Source organism: Micromys minutus, assembly GCF_963924665.1.
Source record: "Micromys minutus genome assembly, chromosome: 23".
Taxonomy (NCBI): domain Eukaryota; kingdom Metazoa; phylum Chordata; class Mammalia; order Rodentia; family Muridae; genus Micromys; species Micromys minutus.
Window position 1 is genome coordinate 14,057,205 of NC_137958.1, and position 25,312 is coordinate 14,082,516.

General features: G+C 40.6%; 1 protein-coding gene across 3 annotated transcripts in view; it reads right to left on the minus strand.

The window, feature by feature from the left end:
- The window catches only part of MAGI2 (membrane associated guanylate kinase, WW and PDZ domain containing 2), a gene marked incomplete at both ends in the record, with an annotated part of 1,373,853 nt that overhangs the window by 133,430 nt on the left and 1,215,111 nt on the right, over window positions 1-25,312 (minus strand). For 2 of the 3 annotated variants that reach the window (XM_080936243.1, XM_080936245.1), the window contains 3 exons: window positions 3,609-3,700; window positions 9,145-9,186; window positions 18,123-18,312. In XM_080936243.1, coding sequence (XP_080792369.1) covers window positions 3,609-3,700; window positions 9,145-9,186; window positions 18,123-18,312 — 324 coding nt within the window. The remainder of the gene's footprint in view (window positions 1-3,608; window positions 3,701-9,144; window positions 9,187-18,122; window positions 18,313-25,312) is intronic. The other variant, XM_080936244.1, reaches the window with a different exon arrangement.

Here is a 25,312-nt window from a genome sequence, read left to right on the forward strand (position 1 = left end):
TGGGCTGGTATGCTATCACTGAGCTTAGCATGTGGAGAAGCAGGCAGGACAGACTGACAGATTTTTCTTGGACTACACTCCCTGCTGTTGACACAGTCATTCTCTGAGATGCAGCATTCTGGTTTGGAAGGCTTGCATTTTAGCCTTTCTCGCGTTTAGATGAGATAGGTTTCTATTTTCTGGCTGAGGTGACAGAATTAGGAACTGCAGCAGGAATACGTCTCTCTCTCTCTCTCTCTCTCTCTTTTTTTAAACCTCCTGCAATCTTTCTAAAGTTAATTTTTTATTTAACATGTGAGTGCTCTGCTGCATGTGCACCTGGAGACAGAAGAAGGCACAAGATCCACTTTATAGATAGTCATGAGCCACCATGTGGGTGCTGGGAATTGAACTCAGGACCTCTGGAAGAACAATTAGTGCTCTTAACCACTGAGCCATCTCTCCAGCCCTGGGTGTGTATCTTAAATCATTTAAATAAAGGAATAAATCTTAATAAAAATAATAAAGATAGCCAGACATCCATGTATTCTGAGGCTTATCATAACTACTTGATGCCTACCTGCTAAAGGAGAGGAAGGATTTAGGAATGCAAAGGTTGAGTTCAGAAGTTCTGGAAACCTGGGAACCTCTGTACAGACTGGGCAGAGGGATGTCCTTATGGTGACCCCCCAACCATAAAAGTACTTTGTTGCTATTTCATAACTGTAATTTGCTATCGTTATGAACTGTGGTGTAAATGGTTGATAAGCAGGATATCTGATATTTGACTCATGAGAGGTAACTTTCAAAATGGGATGTCTATATTGTCCATGGTGAGCTTCTTGGTCTATATCTGACACGGTTCATACCGAAGAGATGATTCAGGATTGGCTAGCTATGCCAACAATTGTAGGAAGCTGGTGAATATGGGTTGGGCCTTTAAGGTATTTGATATCAGTCTGACGTTGGAAAAAGAGGGCAGTAGAGACAGAATTTGACCATGAAGTTAATGATTCAATTACTTGTGCCCATATATAAAACTTTAAAATAAAAATACTAGTCACCAAAGTCGAGATGGACATCCCTGATGGGAAAAATGGGTATGAGAATATGGGAGACTTGACACTTGAATTTTCTTTTGTGACTTGGTTGTAGGCATCTCTTCTTTTGGATGACTTTTGCATCTGTTCTTGCATTATAATAAAACTATAATCATAGCACATCTTTGATCTCCTGGTTGTCTTAGTGAATTACCAAAAAGCTGAGGACGGCTGTGGGTAGGCAGGGCAGTTCTCCAGTGGCTTCAGACTGACACAGCCAGCCCATTTTCTCCTTTCTAGTTCTTTAAGAACAACTTGAATGTTCTGAGGGCACAACACCCTGAGATAAGGAGGGCTGGTTAGGCTAGCCTGGGCTATGTTTCTGTTACTCTTATACACTTTATCCTGAGAGTCCTGCTAGTTCAGAGTATAGAACCAATAGTAGCTGCTTTATGATGTTCCAAAGCTTGAGGCACAGGTAGGTGTGGCTTCACCTGTCTGGGAAATGTTCCTGAGATACAGGAGACTAGCACACAGTGAATCTTCAGCTTTTCTTACCCCTTGCTGACCCCACATCTACTCAGTGTACTTCACGTACTCTGTGCGTGCACAGCCGTTCACCAGTCTTAGACAAAATTCATCTGTATGCCGTGAAATGTTACATGTCAGGGACTGCCATATCTACAGTTGGATCTAAGATGGAACCAGTTTGTAGACATTCTTCACTCTGTAGTTTAGCAAACTCATTTCAGTTGATGGGAGGAGTCCTGGGTAGATTTGGGCACACGATGAATTTAAGCTTAGTTTTGGGTCACTCTGGTTACATGGCACAACTCTCATTTATGGAATAAGAGATAAAACCGGGAAGATGAAATCCTAGCTTAGAATGAATAAAAATTCTTGCTGGTCAAAGTGAATTTGTAAACAAATGAGCATGTCTGAGCAATTCTGAAGGAAGCCGAGCCAGACACACACCCTATAGAGGCCAACACAGCCCCTCATGCCCTGCCCCACCTAGAAGTATAGTCCGTGCTGTCGACATTTACATCTATGAAGAAGCTACACAGCATCTAGCTCCTTGCTTATGCACTGAGCTGTTGAGGGGAATGAGGCTGGAGGCTGGTCAGGTGACCGAGCATCTCAGAAGGAAGTGGACAGGGATAAAGGACAGCATCTGTGAAGGGACAAATAGAAGCACAATCCTGGACTCAGTCCCCTATGACTAAGCTCCTCGGTGAAGTCTAAAGTTGCTTGGGGCCTGCATTAGCTTGCCATCCTCTCCCCTTCTGAAACACTAAGGGAAAGTAGGACCAACTTTTGGTCAATGAGTCTTTCCTTCTTCTTGGCAGCTGGGGGCTTAGGGGTATGCTGGGTGACCACTGCCTGTTTTGTTCCTGGGTGTTTGAAGATCTTTCCCCTGGAGTTTTCCGCAGTGAGATACCTCCAACATCAACTAGTGGACCCTCTCTTGTGGGGCAGATTAAGTGTTACCATGATTCTTATCAGTCTCTCAGTGACTCTGCTTGAATGTCTCCGGAGTGAAGGATCTCACTCTATCTACACAACGGCCATTTACATGGGCACAGTTTTAATCATTATGGGTTGCTTGCTTTTGTTAGGCTGATTTTCTTTTTTCTTTTGGGAATTTCCACTGGTCAATTTTATATTTCTTTTGGGAAACGATTAACTAACATGATGCCAGACAGGCTGATGATCTGGAGAGTTACTGTGAAGTTGTTATGACCTAGGCACCAAGAGTTTCAGCTTATGTCCTCTTTCGTCCTTAAAGCCATTCTATGGGATGGTACCCCTGGCTACCCTTATCTTGCAGATGACCAAACAGATGCTTACTGTTTAGTCTCTTATACGAGCTAGGATGGAACGTACTTAAATTGGTCCTCTCTCTTCTTGAGCAACATTTAAGATACATCTCTGCAATGAGTATTTTGGGGAGGATATTTTACTATATACTCACAAAGGATCATGATGTTTTCTGTGTATCCAGGAGTACTGCTACTTTATGCTTTCATTCCGAATATTTGTATCCATATGGCTATATGATATATTAATATAAAGATTAATCCAGAACCATTCTCAGATCCTCAGTAGTCTTCCAACTGCTGCTGATTCATGAACATATTCTTCTCATAATGCCTTAATTTAATCTGGTTAGCTTTTGTAGTCGAGAACAGCAGGGTCTATTTACGCCTCTGTGTTCTGAACTTTATTGTTTTTGTTGTTGTTGCTGAAAACATATATAATCCTGTGGGTTCCAGCCACCCCCACCTCTTCTGTCTTATTTTATAGCTGTCTCTTAGAGAATCCCATGTTCCAGAACCATTAAATAATTGAACTACCCAACAAGAATCGGTCCATTCTTCAAGACAGTAGCATCGCCCCCACTCAAGTCATAGTGGGATAACAGCTTTAGAGGTGCTTGTGTGGTGTGAGGTATTGTTAAGGGAAATAGGAAAGAGAAAATAAGCTGCAATCTTCTCAACATTTCTGTTTCAATGCAATATTTGAATGATGCTTTTCTGGTATTTATGCACAAAACAATCATGTAGAAATACACTGGATTTAACTTACAGGCTGTCCAGGTTCATCTCCCCCAAGAATTCTGAAGCCAAATCCAGACTCCATCCGCCGTAGGTGAACATCCAATTCCTTATAATCTGGACCTGGCATAAAGGAAATCCCATTGAGTAACAAACACTGCCTCTTCCCCACCTCCCAAGAAACAGAACACATCGGTGATTAGTTAATTTTGTGGATGTGATTAATGAGAGTGTTGTTAGTCAATGAAAGGCACAGAGGAGAGAGAAAACATGGTGGCAAAGAGGTGCACACTCTCGAAGTACGCAGTCCCTGCAGTGGCAGTCAGCAGCTGTGACCATTGCTAGGGCATCTTCCCTGCACGAATTTCAGAGAGAGAAACAAAGTTGATGATAAATTTTAATTTTTTAGAGAACTTTCGGATTGCCTTTAAGAAGCTTGCCCACCTCCCTGTGACTTTGAGGATGTTTGCTCTGATTACCTCAGAAAACAAGTAAGGGACCAGATGGCAAAACCTGCAAGTGTCTATTTCAGTACTGCCTAGTAAGCTACTACCGTCTGTTTACAATTTGATGTATCTAGTGTTGGCGTGTGTGTGTGTGTGTGTGTGTTATCATGTCTAATAGGAGTTGTATCTTTTAAAATAGCAAATATTAGAAAATATACTTAAACTTTGCTTCATTGGGATTTAAGTAATTTTTTTTTTGGTATCTTGCTTTAGTCTTTTTTATAAGACACAGGCAGAAATCTATCTAGGTTTAAGAAGAAGCTGCTCTTTACCCCAAGATATTTTAGAATATGGGAGCCATTATGGACTATTGATTTCATTAACATCTTGAAAATAAATTAGTTGAAGGATACCCCCATCTAAAGTCAGATCAAAAGAACAGAAATGGACCTTCAAGAAAGCTGGGGAACTCCCCTGAGTGGTATTTATTTCATTTCTAGAATAAACTGAAACAATGAGAAACATCTGACTCTTCAAAGATCACATGTGTCTTTCATGACATCTTGGGGGGAAGTATGTTAATCATGGTAGCGTTGTGGGGTTTCGTGTTTCTCTTATCCTTCCAAGATGGTCAGCAGTTTGGAGAAATATTTATTAGGCTGTGACTTATGAAATATTTAGCAATTTCTGGGATGTAATGGTTTAAAGGCGGTATTAGGAGCAGGCATTAATTAAACAGCATTGTTTTGGAAACAGAATGAGCTTTTAGAGAATTCCCATGGGACAAAAAGAAAAATCTCAAAAAGACTAAGTCACTTGAATATAGCATATTAGGGGGCTGGAGAGATGTCTTGGTGGTTAAGAACACTGGCTGCTCTTCTGGAGTTTCTGAGTTCAATTCCCAGCAACCACATGGTGGCTCATAACCATCTGTAATGAGATCTGATGCCTTCTTCTGATGTGTCTGAAGATAACAACAGTGACTCATATACATAAAACAAATAACTACATCTTAAAATTAAAAGGACAGTAGTAGACAGGGACTCAGTGGATGATTGACTGCATGCACATTTGTCCCAGGGTCTCCAGGAGAGGGCCATAGGTACAGCATTCCAAATTCAACCATTCTAGGCTGTGCTTTGTGCTCCACAGTCTGGTCCATTGTCAGTGACAAATGAAAGGCCAGCCTCATCCACTGCTGACATGTGGGCAAATGATAATTGTCCGGTACTCCCTTAAGAGACCTGACATGGCTTATACATACTATACATGTGTATACTAAGACTCACAGGCATTTGTGTCTTTTATGCCCAAGCATACATGTAACCAGGATCTTTTACATTCAACCCGTACTACAACACTGTCAAAGAGGTTAGACTTCCAAATCTACTAGTTATCCTTTAAAAACTGTGCAACATTCATTGTTTAAAAATGGGAACAGTGAGAAGGGCTCAGTTATTAGAATTAGGTAGTAAAGAAATGGTTAAAAACTTCGCTTGATACAATATAAGATACAATGGTTTTAAAACTCAATAAGCCTTGAAGCAGCTGGAGGCAGGTGGGACAATCCTATAAAACCATACCAGTGAGTTTCCCAAGAGAACTACATGGGGAAGAGGACAGATAATTAATTGTTCGGCACAGTCTGACCTCCGCAAGCTGGTTGGGATACAGCTGTCCACATTAATCCCCTGCCTAGGTCACTTTAAACTCAGGATACTCTCAATCAGAGAAACACAGGAAATGCAAAAATAAGGTAACAATGCTTTTGTATTTAAAGAGCCGGAACTTTCTCCTAATTCTCCTCGATTGAGCATGACTGGTGTGTGTACCCGCCAGTGGAAAACTGTTCCTTCAGCGACATTGGCACCTGTGCACACTGCCCGGGGACGCCAAGAGGGCTTTGTTGTGTGCCACAGCTTATGTGTTAAGAGATTTCCCCTATAAGAAAATGCCAACATTATGACAATCCCAGCACAGTAACCAAAAGCCAGGTGTGCTGGTGTTAATCTCAGCCCTCGGGGTGCAGACACTGGTGTATCACTGAGTTCAAGTCACAAAAGACAGGGACACAGTGGGACCCTGTCTTAAAACAGTATTAAGTGGTATCCCTCGGGGTGCAGACACTGGTGTATCACTGAGTTCAAGTCACAAAAGACAGGGACACAGTGGGACCCTGTCTTAAAACAGTATTAAGTGGTATCGGGGCAATTTCCCCTCATAACAAAGGACAGCAGATTTTTAAAAGCTGGTTCCTGTTTACATTAAGATTCCAGGACACTTCAAATGTTAAAGAACTTATGCCTTTGGATAGCATGGTTTTGAGAACCGCATTTTCAGTGGATTAATTTGGCACAGGAGATGCTGTTGTAAACAAGTCTGCTGTATTTTGGTAGTTGAATCCCTTTCACATGTTAATTAGAACAAAAGTACTGCGCCTTGTTAACACATTTGGTGCAAGAGCCTTTATTTATTTGTCTTCCCCTATTGAGAAGATGGTTGCTGCTTTTGGTTTTTCTCTCATCAAGAGATCTAGGAGGATGGAGAAAGAAATGAGGAATTGAAGGGTGCTGTTAAATATATCCTCCGGTTTGGATTTTCAGGCACAGTAGCTACTGAATGAGTTAAAAAAGAATTAATTGGTTTTGATCGCTGGAATCCAACACTACTAGATAAGTAGCTGATACATTTGGCTTTAAAGCAATCTCTCTTCTTCACCTTCCCACGTTACTCCTTGGTAATAAGATAACTCATATAACCCAGTAGGCTGTGGGCATACTAGACGCATCCCTGCCCCCCTCCCCCGCCCCGCTTCTGTGTAGCCCTGGCTGACCCAAAACTCACTCTGTAGACCAAGCTGGCCTGGAACTCACAGAGCTCCCCACCAGCCTCTGGAGTACTGAGATTAAAGCCATATGCCTTGCTTGGTTTGATTGCTGATTTCTTTAAGGTCCTTAAATCATTTTAATAACAAACTGAACAGGCCTTTCTTCTTTTTTGATTCGATTGATTTCTGTACTCATTGATACTGCTGATTTATGGTCCTGGATTCTACAGAAACACACTAAGCCAGACGAGTTGCATGTGGTTTCTGTGATACTTCCTAGCTAGGTTCATTCATCCGGCTGACCTGCTTTTGATAATTTGATAAAGAATTATTTTAACCATGTAAAAAATTTTATAAGCGCTCTGTTGGATATAGTCATGATTTTCTCTATCTCGATAATTTATGTGTAAACTTAAAATATTTGGATTGGTTCTTTCTTGAAAATTTGAGTCACACATTAGAATAAGGTTATTCAAACTAATAACTTATCTTTGTATTTTAGTCGTAAAATACAACTTTGTACTTATATCAAAATAACAAGCTATTGGGCAACCCTTATCCTCTTTTAATCCTAAAAAAATACATTTGAATATTAAGATTTTTAAAGAAGTATATTTTCTGAGGCTACATTAAGTCCTGATTTCCATTTTAAACACAATTACTAGGCCTCATTTTCTCCCTGGGCATAAGATATTTTTAAACATGACAAGGATTTTATAGTCAGTAGCTCAGTCAGAGAGAGGTAAGAACAGCCACAGCCTAAAGATTTCAGACCAAACTAAACACTTACTTTAGACAGTATTTGGATGCTAAGCAGTATCTTCTGTGTTTTGTACATACTCAAAAAATGACAGCGAAACTTAGGAAATGAATGATCTCCAGTGCACATACTCTCCAGGGGGTGTTATAGCACGCTGCTGTGGATAATGAGCTGTCACCATGGAAATGCACTAGGATGTGTGCTAAGGCCCACCAATGTGAGGCAGAGCTGTTACTAAGAAACACTGCTGTCTACATGCTCTGAGTGGGGAGGGCTCAGAGATCTAGCAGTCTAAGCAGATGTTCAGAGGGTCTCATTGGTAGCTTGAGAGGGAAGGGAAGTCTGATTCTTCTTCCCCCTTTGTGTTGACAACAGTGCTGTATATCGTAGCTTACATCATAGACAATGATGTATTGTTTTGGAAGGGATAAGTTAAAAAAAAACAAGTAAAAGTATTAAGGTATTTCTTATCTTCTTAAACTAGAAGCTATGATATTTATACCTTCATTTAAAATAGTACCAAAAATATGTTTTGTAACTAGAATTACTTAAAAAAAAAAAACAAGTTGGAATAGGTATTTAATTAAGCTGAAAATAATTTCAATCTATATTAGCAAATTCTTTAATAAGTTTTTTTGGGGGGAAATATTTAACTTTCCTCTCTTGAGATATTTACCTTCTTATTTCTGTTGGCATTAGGATAGCCCCTTCCTCCAGCAATGGCTCCACCCACAGGTGACAGGAACCTAGCACATCAATTGGCATGGAAACAGCCAAAGCATTCCCAGAAGACATCAGCTCTGAATCCCATCTCCACCTGGGAGCAAGTGACACTGCCCCTACAAAAGACGGAAACCCCTCCTCCTCTCTCTCTCCTTTCTCTTCTTCTCTTCGCCCAGTCTTGACCCCTGCCCCATCCCGTTCTATTCAAACCTCTCCACGTGGAACCGTGTTTGGTGTGGTCTGTCTGGGCATGGGCGAGAAATCTAATTAACAGCAATTTCCATTTATCTGACTTTATCAAGATTCAATTTAAATAAAATGTAAATTATAGGAGTTATTTAATATCACAAACAGCCACGTTAAACATTTTTTAAACAGATACCAACTTTAATAACCTATTTTAACAACCATCTTAAAAATAAAGCAATTAACAAGGCTTATTTTTATACTGAGTCTGGGAAACCCAGTGTGGATATTATACACCCTTGGTAATCTACATGTGCATTCTAATAGCTCTACCGGACAGCACAGCTCTATCTAGACTGATGGTTTTCTTTGACAGATGGTTCTAAGTACAGTCTTTTAGTAACTTCTTAATGAAGGACAGTCATTAATGTTCATCTTTTGGTGCAAGCATCCAGACCCACAGTGATGAGCCTGGCTCTCTATCTTGAACACATGTGAATATGTAGGTGAATTAATCGTCACAGTGAATATTACATAGTGAAAAAGTTGATATTACTCAGGAGAATGACTGGTTACACGAAGTGGAAGACGTGTGTTTACACAACTGTGAATTCTGAATACTTGCCAGAGGAATCCATTCGGAAACTGGTCCTGGGTGGCACTTGTTCTGGATGGGAAAATGGGGAATTAAAGTTGAAATTCATTTAAGGCATTTTAAAATTCATCTTTATTTTCTGTTTTTTTATTTTTAATTTTGATACTACAACTCCCCCAACCCAAATCTTGTGCTCAAGTTTTCACTTTTTGATCACTTGTTTCTAAAATCAGTGGAAGCTGATGGAGAGATTTGCCTGCCTATGTGTCAGTAAGTATGTTCATGTATTCTCACGTACATAAAAATTAAAAAAAAATATGGGTTCTTTTACGACCATGGAAAAATACCTTTTCTTATTTAAAAAAATTTTATGTTCAGTATAAGACTATTTGGAAGTATTTCAATTCAGAACTCCAAATCTATGTAGTAAGTGTCCTTTGAGACCTTATTATGATACTTTTTCATAAAGCCTAAGGTGAATATTTCGATCAGTGATCACAGTTTTAACGCCAGTCCAAATATTTTGAGATCCCTAATAATTTGGAGAGCTGAAGTTACACCCAAGCAACTCAGTTAAGCTTGACCATTCAAGCCATTCGGAAGCTGCATGAGAATTATGACTTGGCCTACAACATACCTAACAGCATAGATTCCTCAACATCAAAACCATGAAGCACCTTCTACATGTAGGGATGTCTCACATTCAGAATTCTAGGACCTTGGAGATCCTGGTTCTCTCTACTGGACATATTTGGAGGCCAGCTGTTCTCATAGGGTAAGGATGGATACATGCAGGTCCTCCCTATGCCCTCACAGATGTGCTGAAGAAACATAGACTATATTGATACTGTTGAGTGCATAGAAGATGACATTACTAAGCTGTCTCCTGAGTTTTCATCAGCTTCCCAAAGCTATTGCACCCCACAGGGGGGAACACATGGGGCTGCCAAGTTGTGTCTTTCTGAAAGTCCTTCACTGTGCAGAAGGCAAGCAGGAAACTCATTCTGTATTTATCCCAGGTAACTCTTCAGGATCAGTTTTAGGGAAATGAAAAGTTGCATGACAATATCTTTTAGCTTGCTTATAATTAAAACTTGCTATCTAATAATGTGTTCTCTCTTCACTACTACTGTGGGAACACAGCACCCCTGCGCTCTTCTGTTGTCCCCTCTCTTTGCCCTTCTTTTGTCCTTCCTCCTTTCTTCTTGCAGACAAGAAACACTGTGTAGTACAGGCTGACCTCAAGCAGGATTTTTCTGCTTCCCCCTCTCTGGTGCTGAGTCCGGGTGCATGTGTTATATCATTTCTGTTCACTGTGATGTGATTTCTTCCCTATGATCTTCAAGTATTCTTCACCTTCCTCTACGGCTCTTCCCATAGACACATTTCTAAACCACGTGATGGGGTTTAATCTGAGACATGCAGAGGATGAATGTACATAAACCTATGGCCAATAAACACCCAACCAAAGAAGGATTACGTTCGGATGTGCCGAGATTCATCTGAGACTGGCAGGGTAGTTCTGCCTTTTTGATAAACTTTAAAAAAAAAAATAGTATAGAATAAAGTTTATTCAGGTCATGGGAAGGGGAGTTGAGAGGGTAGTAATGACAGAGAAAAAGGGAGAGAGAAAGAGGAGGAGAGAGAGAGGAGGAGAGAGAGAGGAGGAGAGAGAGAGAGGAGGAGGGGAAGAGGGAGAGGGAGAGAGGGAGAGAAGAATAGAGACTGGCCATGAGCACATGGAGAGAGGGGAGAGAAATGGAGAGAGAGGAGGAAGGGGCAAGAGGACAGAGGGGGGAGCAAGAAGGCAAGAGAGCAAGAGCTATGATGAACTTAATATGGCTTATCATATTGCCAAAACTTAACTCAAAATTACCACCAAATTATTCTAGGCCAGAAAACACAGTTGATAATATAATTGCAAAATTTTCTTGCAAAAAATACTCCTCCTCCTCATGTTAATATGTAAGTCAGTTTTAAGTTGGAATACATTTTAGAACATCATTATCACAGTCACGTAAATTATTATATTGTTATGATATATAATCCCATAAATGATGATTTTTTGAATTAAAATTTACAGAGGGGCAACTTACAATTATATAAGAAGACTGGGGGGAACGTAACGCAGAACATCTCAGTGTGAGGTTACCATGACTATAATAGAATTGTATTATATGGAGCACTCTAAACACAGATGTTTTATCGACAAGTTAAAAAATGTTACAATAAGACTTAATTTGCTGGTTTCGGTCTGGAGCTCAGTTCTTTTGCATAGTGGGCTAGTCTTGTCCAGTGGGGCACAGAGATCATGCCTGCCAGCTAAGCTGTGTAAAGACAAACTCGTTTTCCAGTAGGATCACTCTTTTTAAAGAGCTCTCCTATGCACAGTGTCGGGCTAGGACTCCGAATGAGAAATGTCCTGTCGTCAGAAAGATAGAGCCATGTCAGGGATGGAAAATTACTACCTTCTGGATCCTGCCATTAGTGTGAAACTGACACTTTATATTATCATAATCTCACTAGGACTTACCTGCCACTTAGCAATTAAATTCCATTTACTGAAGCCCTGATGAACTTATATTTATTCAGAAAAGCACTTTGGGACACACAGGGAACTTGCACTAACAAAACTCTTGACACTAAAGAGCTCTCAGATAAGGACTAAGTTTCAGATCCAGTTTTCACAGTTTTCTGCCCTTCTGCCCTTCATCTAACCTCAGAGGCACCAAGCTTTAAATTACCGAATATAATAGATTCACAAACCACGACATTCTATCTAATCCCACAAACACAGGAAGCTGTGCTGTAGCACAATGTTTATCTTACTGTCTGTATCACTACCTTGTGTCGTGGTGATTTCTTAGTTTAAAAGGAAGCTGGTAGATATATAGATGTATCACAGTTTTCTAGACAGCTTCTGAAAGATACCATTTTTTGAAATTACATTTCTGAACTAATCAAGATCTATGTATCAAAAAAAAAAAAAAAAAAAAAAAAAAAAAAAAAAAAAAGAGGCAAACACAGCCTTAATGGATTTATCAACCTCGTGTTCCAAAATGTTTTAAAGGCAAAGTGAAATGTTAGAAGTGCCAACTAAAAGACAGTTTCCTCCCTACAGGTCAAATCATCAACATAAATCACACCAAGGATAGAGTGATAAAAGGCAGAGAAAATTTACATTTATAGTACAGTGGAGGGTATTAAAATAATACTGTACTATATTGTCACTTGTCTTACGATTCTGATGTTGGGTCATGGGTAAGAGTGTCTGAACACCTTTAACACCTCACTGTATTTTAATAGTTCACTAAAATAAGATAGTGCTTGAGAGAACACATATGAGAGGTAATCTAATTAAGGGTGAGGAACATCATCACCATCTAGGCGATGTGGACCATAATGCCCTTGCTTAGTTGTGAGTATGCTCCCTGGGTGGCAAGATGCACTTTTATGATTCTTTAAATTCCTGCCTGCATTTGAGCCCTTCATGTGTTTGCCCTTTCCAGCATTGGATCCCATGGAGAAGGGGTCCTGGGGTCAGGTCAGCTTGAGTGAAGGACTCACATGTGCCTGAGGCCTCTCATTCTGAGTGCTGGGGAAGCCTTGTGTGATGTGGCCACTCCAATATCACTTTCCTGAGTCTCTGGGAGCTGTACTGTGGTAGATGGTGCCATTTCCCAAATGGCTCTTTGATTAGGACAGGAGGCATTGCAAACTCTACCCAGTGTTCACAAAGGAAGGAACCTACCCTTGGGAAATATAAGTACCTGTCTGTGAACAATGTGAATTGTGTGTGCATTACACAGGGCAATGGGATGACTAAGTAATGATCAGCCAAAGGGAAGCCCTAGAGCAGCAGACACATTTGCCTTGATCTGTTGTAGGCTGTAATTTCATTTTGGGTGTGCAGGTGAAAATCATACGCATCCCCTGTTAGGCTCTTTTCCGACCCGTGGGTGCTTCTGATTGTTGCTTTGCCAGGGAGACCCAGGTGGCTTGTTATGGTTTCTAATTTCTGGAAAGAAAAGTCACTGGTCTAAACTATTCCTGGAGAAATTCCAGGGACTTCTGTTTGAAAGAGGCTCTGCCTTCAGAGTCATCAGACAGGTGGGCCCTGGACATGTTTATGGTTATATTCTTGAGTGATATCACGAAGGAGTGTGGACAAGTTGAACTTCTTAGATTGTCATTTACAGTAACCAAGGTTCAATGCGAAGAGAAAAACAAGTATGGTGGTAACCTTTGGTGGCAAGTCACTTCTGCTCCAGAGCAAGGGACAGGCAGTGTGGGAGAGTGGCCGGGGATGGCAGTTTGGACCCTTTCTTCTACTTCAGCTGCATGTTAGAGCGTGCTCTGAAATCTCTCTACGACTTGATATTGAAAAGCTAAACAGACTAAACGTGGCCTTAGGAAAATGAGGTAATAAGACAGGCTGTTTCTTCCTTCAGTGGTCAAGCTTCCTTAGACTAGTTGGAGCTTTATGTTGTAAGAGCCCAAAGTGAGCAACACTCACTTTCTTTGAAGCTCCTCAGTTGCTTTGTCAACTCCCAGAAGGAGGAGATGTGATTGGCATCTGCTGTTACCTAGATACAGTCTTTCCTGGGCGGGGCAGAGACTGGCAAGATTAAGTGTCTTTTGGTTCAGGGATCTTTGCAATGTTGAATTGGATTTAACCTCTGTGTTAAGAACTCAAAAGGCAATGGCCTTATACTAAGTGTGCTAGGCTTTCTGACCTAGTTTTTCTCTATTCAAGTTTGCCATGTTCAAGATCTGAACATACCTACAATTTCTAGGATTGGGGGCAAGGGTGTGGCATTCACCAGAAATTGACCACAAAACAAGGCACTGCCAAAGACTAGTTAGAGATAAAACTTGAGGCAAAAACTTTATTAAATAGATTACTTGATTAAGTAACTAAATATTTATCTTAGATTTAATGTTAAAGCTCATAGCTGGGCTCTGTATATTAGAAATGCACTTTTCTTAACCATGGTGGCTATTTCTTGAATAGGCCATGCAGTAAATGAAAATTAGATGATTCATCGCTCAAATAAGGATGGTCTCTGGAGAACGACAGAAACACGATTAATAACCATAACAGGACAATCCAGACCAGGGCACCCCAGGAAACTCTCAGGTGCAGTTACATGGTCTCATTGGTTACTTTATCATCAAAAACCATTTCCCATTGGGAAATACAGGGTTGGAACGAACCTAGAACCACACATACAGAACATGTGGGGAAGGATGAAGTGTTTTTAGGAATAACTTTCCCACTCCATGTTGGAAACCTCATATATGGCTGAACATTAGAAATCCTTATAAATCAGATACTTAAACTGTTCCTTTTGTGCTTGCAGAGAAAGTTCCTCCTTTAATGAGGTTCATCAGAAACTGCTATAATAGCATGCTTATCCGAGGGCCAAGGTGGGTTTGTACCAGAAGCTGGGAAACGACCAGCATTTGTAGTTATTTTTGCTGTTCCACTGTACACACTCAAGTCCCTGTGTTACTGTTTACCATGTGCCACGAGGCAGTCTTGCACAGAAACCTTCTCTATGCATTTCACCTTAATTTTCTAATTAAACATGAGTTCATGGGAATTTTCTCTCTTGAGTGCCTACCAGAGTTTTTGACAGTGTTGACTGCTGTAGACCCTTGTGGGGCCATCTCTGGATACAAGCGGAAGGCACCACTTGCCTGTGGGTGGAAGCTCTTCTCTTCTGAGCTTTTTTCTGGTGTCTCCTCATCTTAGAACATCTCAGGAAGATGAGAGGCGCTGTTGGCTTCCTCTCAGACTACCCACTTGTCACACTCCGCTTCATGGGGCTCCACGAGCCTATGGCCCTCTTTCTTTGTTTAAAATCACAGCGTCCCCAAGGAGCACATCTTTATTAAGATGTCCTGTGCATGCACATTAAACTGACAACTTAATCTAATTAGGAGTCAAATGAGGCTCAGCAGCATTTACGTCCTTTGATAAATTCCCATCGTTTACAGGGGAAATGGTGACTTGCCTCCAAATAGTTCTTCACAATTTTGTTGCAGACCCCAAACCTTCTATGGCTCTGCAGAGCCCAGGCTCATACGGGGAGAAGCATCTTTCTATTTGGAGACTGCAACCCACTTTGAGTGTGAAAATGAAAATCTTGGTATCTCCTGGCAGGGTGGTAAGGGAGCATGCTCAGATCTGCACTAAAGCAGGGAAACTTCGAAGGGGTTTGCATTTTAGAGTAGCACTCTATTCCGTACTTTCTCTGCTCTTACCGGTTCTGTTTTCCCTCAGGGAGAATCTTACGGGCAAAAGACTCGGAAGATCTAAACTGAAAGCGATTAGAAGAAATGTACGCAGAGGGGTTTTGCAATGAAAAAATTGTAAATCTGAACTTCTATTTGGGCTTGATGTGCTTTCTGATCATTTTGTTGGAAGTCCTGTTTGAAGGTGAGGCCTAGGCTGGGCTTTTTTTAACTTTCAGTTAAGTTGACCAGAGCATCTCGGTATAACTGTTTGGGAAGCCAGTTTAAAGTTAGCTTGGGCGATTTTGTGAGACCATCAAAATAAATCACAAAAGGCATTACTCTAAAAAAATGTGAGAGAATGAGACATTTTTGTATTTGGAAATGGGCAAGGAAGGGAGGACCGAAGGATGTGTGTTCCAATAGTGAGTAATGAAGCCTGTGATCAAGTGGCTCCTCCACCTTCAGGGACTGAGTTTTCCTTTCCTTCACATGGTTTCTGTGTTTCATTCCCACTTCATGGAGTGTTATAAAGTAACCGGGCGGAAAGGACGCCCAGGTGGGGAGGAAATGAGCTTCCTGAGAGTGTGACTTGAAAGCTTGCCTGAGACCCTAAAACCTTAGAAGGTTGATGGACACCAGCAGGTGGGCTATACTCTGCTGTGGGCTCAGGCTCTTGGGGAGGGACTGTTATTGCTGTTTGCAGAGGGATAAAAAAGCTCCCTGGGGGGTGGCAAAGGAAGGTTCTGCAGGTTGAGATGGCTGCTTTGCTCAGATCCAGGATGCTGCAGGGAACAGAAGTGGAATGGCTGATGCTCCTTACAGAAATCCTTATTGCTTTAGGGTTGAATAAGGGTCATGTACAATTCCTGTTCAGAAACTGAGGGGACAACTAACTTGGCTGAAAACAATACAATCTCGGCCTCTGTCCTGAATCATCCAGCCTTGCCTTGTTCTGCAAACCACACAAGGATAGAAGCAAGTGACCCAACAAAGGCACAAAACCAAGAGGAAGCAACACCTCACAGTCCCAGAATACAATTAAGCAAGCCAAGGACCTGGGGACAATCCCTTAGTCCTTCGGTGTATTTTGTCCATGAAAGCAGGGGCATCAGCTGTGCCTCCCTCCATTCATTAATGCCTCTGTTTTCTGGAGCAGGGCATACTGTTCATATCTGGTGTCTTGCCACCATGCTGAGAGCAAAGTAAGTACTCAATAAATACTTGACTATTGAAGTAGAAATATAGTGAGGGCTGGGCTGATAGCTTTGAGGTTTTTTTTTTTCCCTCCTAATTTAATGAGCACCAGTACTCCAAATTTACAGCCTCCATTCTTCAGTTCTAACTGCCCATGTTGCTCTTACTTTACTGTAGTAGATGACTCAAGAACCCAACCCTCTAAAGAGATTTCAGTCTTGTATGCCAAGAGGGCAGAAGAGAACCCTGTAAGTTGGCTCTGATTATTTAAGGGTGTGCGCATGTGCGGGCTCAAGTCTGAGGAAAATGACTTCTCAATGGCCGGCTGTCCTAACAACCAAAATGACTTCCAGGAGCTCTTATAGAGAGGGCATAATGTTTGCTTTTCCCTCGACCAGCTGGGTGCGTAGTTCTCAGCCCCTGAACTCATCAAAGGAGTAAGCAGTTTCCAGATCCCCTGAGACCACACGGGACTGAGAACTTCCTATTCAAGATGCACAAGATGAAGTTGGAACCCATCTACTGGTGGGGGTGGAAGCGAGGGAAACCAGCAGACTGTGAAGGAAGCATCAGGGACCAAAGCCTTTTAAAAGACGCTTGATTCCTCTACGGTTCCTTGAGTTCTTATTATTCAGTGTCATGTTTTATATACTCAGTTTCCATAGAGGAGAGGAAGGGACACAACAAAGATGTATTTGATACTAAAAATCCAAATAATTCCAAAGGTCTTCAGAGAGGGAGCGGGGCGCATGCGCAGCAGAGGCGCATGCGCAGGCAGCAGAAGATTCAGGCTGTGAGGATTGGTTCCTGCTTCTCCCTGCTTTGGGGACGGATTGATTCATGCCTCTGAATTGGAAAGATTTGCCTGTAATTTTATTTTACTCAAGGGTTGAACTTCACCAATGAATGCCTTCAAGGCTCTCAGACAATAAAACTTAAGCTTTAGGTTCAAGATCAGTTTGAATGGATTAGAAGTTCCAAACATTGCCTTATTTTATTGGGTGACTTGAACCAAACTAGCAACCCGACTCCATCCTCACTTCTTCAGGGGCTTAGGGACAAATGCAACCGAAGCCCCAAAGATACGTTTAGACATGACAGGCTCTTGAAGTCAACAAGCACAGAGACTAGTTAGATAGGAAAAAACTAAGTTCTGTTACACATCAATGAGACGGTAGCTAATCATAATATATGTTTAAACATAGGTAAAAGATGGGGCTTTAAATGTTCTTATTATAGCTATCCTTTCTTTGCTAAGCTAATTATCCCGATTTGATCATTCTGCAACATGTACATGTATGGAAACATTCACACTGCATCTCATTTAAAAAAAATCAACATATTTCCGTTTAAAAGGCAATTACACTAAAGAGAAGCCAGGCTTGAAGGCTAACTGTAGAGTAGCTGTCTTACTCTGGAGATACCTTTGAGCCTCAGAAGGTTGAAAACAAAACAAAACAAAAATAAAAAATCACTCAGGTCACTGAGCCCCCAGGTATCCCCCAGGCTGGTGTCAGCCACTCTCACCGGCCACTCTAGAGGCACCCTTGTTTTACGTGACTGTCACTTACGCCTACTTTCATAAATGGCTCTCGATTTTTCGTAGAGCTCATAGGGGTCAGGCTTCCGTGGGTCAAAGGCCTCTGTTGAATCAGGAAAGGAGCTCCTGGGAGGGGCAGGTGGGAAGGGTAGGTTCTGTGGGATGGCCGGAGCAGATAAACTTGTCTGAGGACTGCCTTGGTTCTCCCACCTCTCCATCATCTGAAAGAAAAGAACACCAGAGAGTGTGATTGCTGGATTCAGTGTGGCTCCGTTTCTTGTTACCTTTACAAAAGACCTCTTTGCCATGTGGACTTTTGCTCCCAGGAAGAGTTTGGTACACATACCCCTGTTTCTGTGTAAGAACGTGACACAGGTTGCTCTCAGTAAAGGTCGTACCTGGGGTTGGATACAAGCTTATATAACCCTGCTACATCTTAGCTAGAATTCTTTGGCAAACTCCTCATTTCTCTGATGTTTTTTCTTTATAAAATATAGCATGTATCCCAAAATAACTTATGTGCATATGCTCAGAAAGAGGGTAATACTTGTCTTAATGGAAGATGGTCCCCATTTATTATACTCTCTGAAACAGAAATCGAAGTAGTCTATGCACATTCAGTGAGCATCTGTGTATGTGCCAACATCTCTAGAATATTCCATAACTTCTCCCTTTGCAGCTGAACATTCCATCGCTTCCCCTAAAGTTTGTTAAGTATGGGACTGTCTGGCACCAATGAACTACAGTCTTCTAGGAAGTTTCATACACTGTGGGTGTTGTAAGGTCTCCCTAAAATATCTCCGTTAGCATTGTAGCTCACTACTTCCTCACTGGCTGTGCACGAGCCCTGTTCCCTACCATAGCATGGGGACAGGCACAAAGCTGGAACTAACCCCAGCCTTTCAGCATGAAGGCTGTTGTTACTGCTACTTTCACCTTGATTTGACCAATAGCCCTTCCTTTGAACTTGACTCCTCTCTCTCTACCGTTAAAAATCAGGCCTTGTGTGTAAAGCTGGATGGTTATAGCCTCTTGCCCCGGACCTTGCCTGTGCAGGGTCAATATGGTTCTCAGGACCAAGGCCGAATTCCCATGAGGATGTGGGCCCTGCTTACTGTACTCACGTCCTTCCCTGGCTCCCCTGCACGCTTTCCTGCCTCTGAGGCTTTGCAGACCCTCCCTGTTTCTCCTTCTACCTGCATCCTCTCCCTCATGTAACCTGGATACTAGATGCAGATCTTTCCTAGCAGAGTCAGCCTAAACCTTGGGTGATGCTACTCCACTTTACTTCCTGTCCCCAGCAGCACTTACCACTCCCAGCTGTCAATAAAGCCCCCTTCTGCAGTGGCTATTCAGAGAGTATTCTTAGTGAAGTCATGAATTCATAGTTAAAATAGGGACACCTAAAAAAAAAACTGATATGGTTCTATCACTTTCTGTTTCCTCCTCCATCTTCTTGATCCTCTTTTTACACAGAATTCCAATTCCTATCCCTACCTGTGAGTTACCGATACTCTGAAGACTAGAAGAGATGTGAGTGACCACAGACACCTGTTCTCTCCAGACATGCTGTGGGTGACAGTAATGACCCCTCCGCCCATCCAACCCATTTGGAACTGTGGCAGGGGTTCAAGTACAAATACTGGTTATTGACTTTTAATTCAGCTAGCCTGGATTTAAATTGTTTTCTGTATGGGACCCTGCCCAGGCCTTCATTCAGATGCTTGTTTTTATAGCTAGCAAGGATGAGTTCAGCTGCCTCACATTAAATGGAACCTCTAGTCTCACAGGTAATTGACTTGCCTGAGGTCCAGCAACAGATCTTAGTCAGAACCAACTTATACTTCTAACAGGAGTATTTGGTTTAAACCATAACACTTTGGGGACAAATCTTTTAAGTGTCATAAAAATCGAAGCTAATTTTATACTCACAGGGGCTTTTACTTCTACTTAGTAGAAACATATTTTTAAAATTATTTTTTATTAGATACTCTCTGTGTTTACATTTCAAATGCTATCCCTTTCTCCCCACCCTGTTCCCTTCCTCCCTCCCCCTCCACTTATCTCCAGAAAAATACACCCTCTCCCAATCACCCTCTCCACCTCAGTGCCTTGGCATTCCCCTATATTGGGAAAATGTGCCTTCACTGGACCAAAGGCCTCTTCTAACATTGATACCAGACACTGCTATCCTCTGCTACATATGCAACTGGAGCCATGGGTCTCTCCATGTGTGCTCAATGGTTGGTGTTTTAGTCCATGGGAGTTGTGGAGAGTTTAGTTGGTCGATAATGTTCTTCCCATGAGGTTGCAAACCCTTTCAACTCCTTCAATCATTTCTTTAGCACCTTCATTGGGGTCCCGGTGTTTAGACCTATGGTTAGCTGCAAGCATGCTCAGCTGTACCTGTATGACTCTGGTAGATCCTCTGAGGAAGCATCCATATCTGCTTCTTGCCAGTAAACACTTCTTGGCATCAGCAATAGTGCTTGGGTTTGGTGACTGCATATGGGCTGGATTCCCAGGTGAGTCAGTCTCTGGATGATCTTTTTTTCAATTCGTGTTCCTCTATTTGACATTGTATTTCCTTCTGTGAATGTTTTGTTTCTCCATTCTAAGGACATCCCCATTTTGGCCTTTAATCTTTTGAGCTTCGTAAGGTCTGTGAATTGTTTCTTGGTTATTCAGAGCTTTCTGGGGCTGGTATCCACTTATCAGTGACTGCATACCACGTGTGTTCTTCTGTGACTGGGTTACCTCACTCAGGATGATAGTTCCTAGTTCCATCCATTTGCCTAGGAATTTCATAAAGTCACTGTTTCTAACAGGTGAGAAGTACTCCATTGTGTAAATGTACTACAATTTCTATATCCATTCCTCTGTTGAAGAACATCTGGGGTCTTTCCAGATTCTGGCTATTATAAATAAGGCTGATATGAACATGGTGGAACATGTGTTCTTGTTATATGTTGGAACATCTTTGGGGTATATGCCCAGGAGAGGAATAGTTGGGTTCTCAGGTACTACTATGTCCAATTTTCTGAGAAACTGCCAGACTGACTTTCAGAGTGGTTATACCAGCTTATAGGCCCACCAAAAGTGGAGGAGTGTTCCTCTTTCTCCACATCCTCACCAGCATCTACTGTCACCTAAGTTTTTGATCTTAGCCATTCTGACTGGTGTAAGGTGAAATATCAGGGTTCTTTTGATTTTCATTTCCCTGATGACTAGGGATGTTGAACATTTCTTTAGGTGCTTCGTGGCCATTTGGTATTCCTCAGTTGAGAATTCTTTGTTTAGCTCTTTACCCCATTTCTAATAGGATTATTTAATTCACTATATTCTAGCTTTCTGATTGTTTGATTCTCTGGAGTCTAATTTTTTGAGTTCTTTATATATATTGGACTTTAGACCTCTATCAGATGTAGGATTATTAAAGACCCTTTCCCAATCTATTGGCTGCCATTTTGTCTTCTTGACAGTGTCCTTAGCCTTACAGAAACTTTGCAACTTCATAAGGTCCCATTTGTCTATTCTTGCTTTTAGAGCATAAACCATTGGTGTTTTGTTCAGGAAATTTTCACCTGTGCCTATGTGTTCTAAGCTCTTCCCCACTTTTTCTTCTAATAGTTTCAGTGTACCTGATTTTATGTAGAGGTCTTTGATCCACTTGAACTTGAGCTTTGTACCAGGAGATAAGAAAGGATTGATTAGCATTCTTCTGCATGCTGACTGCCAGTTGAACCAGCACCATTTGTTGAAGAGGCTGTATTTTTTTCATTGAATGTTTTTAGCTCCATTGTCAAAGATCAAGTGACCATAGGTGTGTGGGTTCATTTCTGGGTCTTCAATTTTGTTCCATTGATCTACCTGCCCATCTCTGTACCAATACCATGCAGTTTTATCACAATTGATCAGTAATATAGCTTGAGGTCAGGGATGGTGATTCCTCTAGAAGTTTTTTTTTTTTTTTTTTTTTTTTTTTTTTTTTTTTTGTGTGTGTGTATAATAGTTTTTACTCTCCTAGGTTTTTATTATTCCAAATGAATTTGCAAATTGTTCTTTCAAACTCTATGAAGGATTGAGTTGCAATTTTAATGGGGATTGCATTGAATCTGTACATTGCTTTTGGCAAGATGACCAATTTTACAATGTTGACCCTTCCAATCCATGAGCATGGGAGATCTTTCCAATATCTGAGATCTTCAATTTCCTTCTTCAGAGATTTGAAGTTCTTGTCATACAGATCTTTCACTTGCTTAGTTAGGGTCCCACCAAGGTATTTCATATTGTTTGTGGCTACTGTGAAGGGTGTCTTTACCCTAATTTCTTTCTCAGCATGTTTATCCTTTGAGTAAAGGAAGGCTACTGATTTGTTTGAGTTAATTTTATAATCAGCCACTTGGCTGAGGTTGCTTATCAGCTATAGGAATTCTCTGGTGAAATTTTTGGGGTCTCTTAAGTATACTATCATATCATCTACACATAGTGATATTTTGACTTCTTCCTTTCTGACTTATATCCCTTTGACATCCATTTGCTGTCCAATTGCTCTGGCCAGGACTTTTATTACTATATTGAATAGATAGGGAGAGTGTGAACAGCCTTGTCTAGTCTGATTTTAGTGGGATTGCTTCAAGATTCTCACCATTTGTTTTGATGTTGGCTACTGGTTTGCTATATACTGCTTTGACTATATTTAGGTATGGGTCTTGAATTCCTGATCTTTCCAAGACTTTTCACATGAAGGGCTTTTGAATTTTGTCAAGTACTTTCTCAGCATCTATAGAGATGATCATGTATGTTTTTTCTTTGAGTTTGGTTATATAGTAGATTATGTTGAAAGAATTCCATATATTGAAGGATCCCTGCATCCCTGGGATGAAGCTTACTTGATCAAGATGAATGATAATTTTGAGGTGTTCTTGGATTCAGTTTGCAAGAATTTTATTGAATATTTTTGCATCAATGTTCATGAGGGAAGTTTGTCTTTAGTTCTCTTTTTTTTGGAGGGCCTTTTGTGGATTAGGAATGAGTATAATTGTGGCTTTGCAGAATAAGTTGGGTAGTGTTCTTTGTGGCACAGTTTGGAGAGTATTGGTATTAGGACTTTTACTCTACTGAATCCATCTGGTCCTGTTTTTTTTTTTTTTTTTTTTTTTTGCTTGAGAGGCTTTTGATGACTGCTTCTATTTCTTTGTCTAGAAATTTGTTCATCTCCTCTAGATTTTCCAGTTTTGTTGAGTATAGGCTTTTATAGTAGGATTTAGTGATTTCTTGAATTTCCTCAGTTTTTGTTGTTTTGTCTCCTCTTTCATTCCTGATTTTGTTAATTTAGATACTCTCTCTGTGCCCTCCTTTTAGTCTGGCTAAGGTTTATCGATCTTGTTGATTTTCTCAAAGAACCAGCTTCTGATTTTATTGATTCTTTGTATAGTTTTTTTTTCTACTTAGTTGTTTTTTGCTCTGAGTTTGATTATTTCCTGCCATCTACTCCTCTTGGGTGTGTCTGATTCTTTTTATTCTAGAGCTTTTAGCTGTACTGACAAGCTGCTAGTGTATGCTTTCTCAAATTCTTTCTGAAGGCACTCAGAGCTATGAGTTTTCTTCTTAATACTGCTTTCATTGCACCCCCTAAGTTTTGGTATGTTGTGCCTTCATTTTTGCTAAATTCTAAAAAGTCCTTAATTTATTTCCTTATTTCTTCCTTGACCATGTTATCATTGAATAGAGTGTTGTTCAGCTTCTATGTTTATGTGGGCTTTTTTGTTGTTGTTGTTGTATTAAAGACCAGCCTTAGTCCATACTGATCTGGTAGGATGCATGGAAGTATTTCAATATTCTTATATCTGTTGAGGCCTGTTTTATGACCAACTATATGATCAGTTTTGGAGAAGGCACCTTGAGGTGCTGAGAAGAAGGTATATTCTTTTGTTTTATGATAAAATGGTCTATAGATGTCTGTTAAACTCAATTGTTTCATAACGTTTTCTAGTTTCATTGCATCTCTGTCCAGTTTCTGCTTCCATGATCTGTCCATTGATGAGAGTTGGGTGTTGAAATCTCCCACTATTATTGTGTGTGGTACAATATATGCTTTGAGTTTTAGTAAGGTTTCTTTTATGAATGTGGGTGCCTTTGTATTTAAAGCATAGATATTCAGGATTGAGAGTTCATCTTGATAGATTTTTTCTGTGATGAGTAAAAAATGTCCTTCCTTATCTTTTTTGATAACTTTTGGTCAAAAATCTATTTTATTGGATATTAGAATGGCTATTTCCACTTCTTTCTTGGTACCATTTGCTTGGAAGGTTTTTTTCCCAGACTTTTAATCTGAGGTAGTCTTTGTCTTTGTTGCTGAGATGAGTTTCCAGCATGCAGCAAAATTCTGGGTCCTGCTTACCTATTCAGTCCGATGGTCTATGTCTTTTTATTGGGGAATTCAGTCCATTGATGTTAAGAGATATTAAGGAATAGTGATTGCTGTTTCCTGTTATTTTTGTTGTTGGAGGTAGAATTATGTTTGTGTGCTTTTCTTCTTTTGTTTTTTTTGCAAAAAAAACGTTTCCTTGCTTTTACTAGGACATAGTTTCCCTCCTTGTGCTGTAGTTTTTCATCTACTATCCTTTGTAGTATTGAATTTGTGTACATTTGGGGTTGTCCTGGAATGTCTTGGTTTCTCCATCTATGGTAGTTGAAAATTTTGCTGGATATAGTAACCTGGGCTGGCATTTGTGTTCTCTTAAGGTCTGTTTGACATCTCTCCAGGATTTTACAGCTTTGATAGTTTCTGTTGAGAAGTCTGTTGTAATTCTGATTGGTTGGTCTGCCTTTATATGTTACTTGTCCTTTTCCCTTTACTGCTTTTAGTATTTTTTCTTTGTTTTGAACATTCAGTGTTTGGACTATTATGTGTCAGGAGGACTTTCTTTTCTGGTACAATCTATTTAGAGTTCTGTAGGCTTCTTGTATGTTCATGGTCATCTTATTCTTAAGGTTAAGAAAGTTTTCTTCTGTGATTTTGTTGAAGATATTTACTGGGCCTTTTAGTTGGGAGTCTTCTCTCTCTTCTACACCTATTATCCTTAGGCTTGATCATCTCATTGTGTCCTGGATATTATAGATGTTTTGGGTTAGGAGCTGTTTAATTTTTGCATTTCTTTGACAATGTTTTCTATGTTATCTTCTGCCCCCGAGATCCTTTCTTCCATCTCTTGTAGT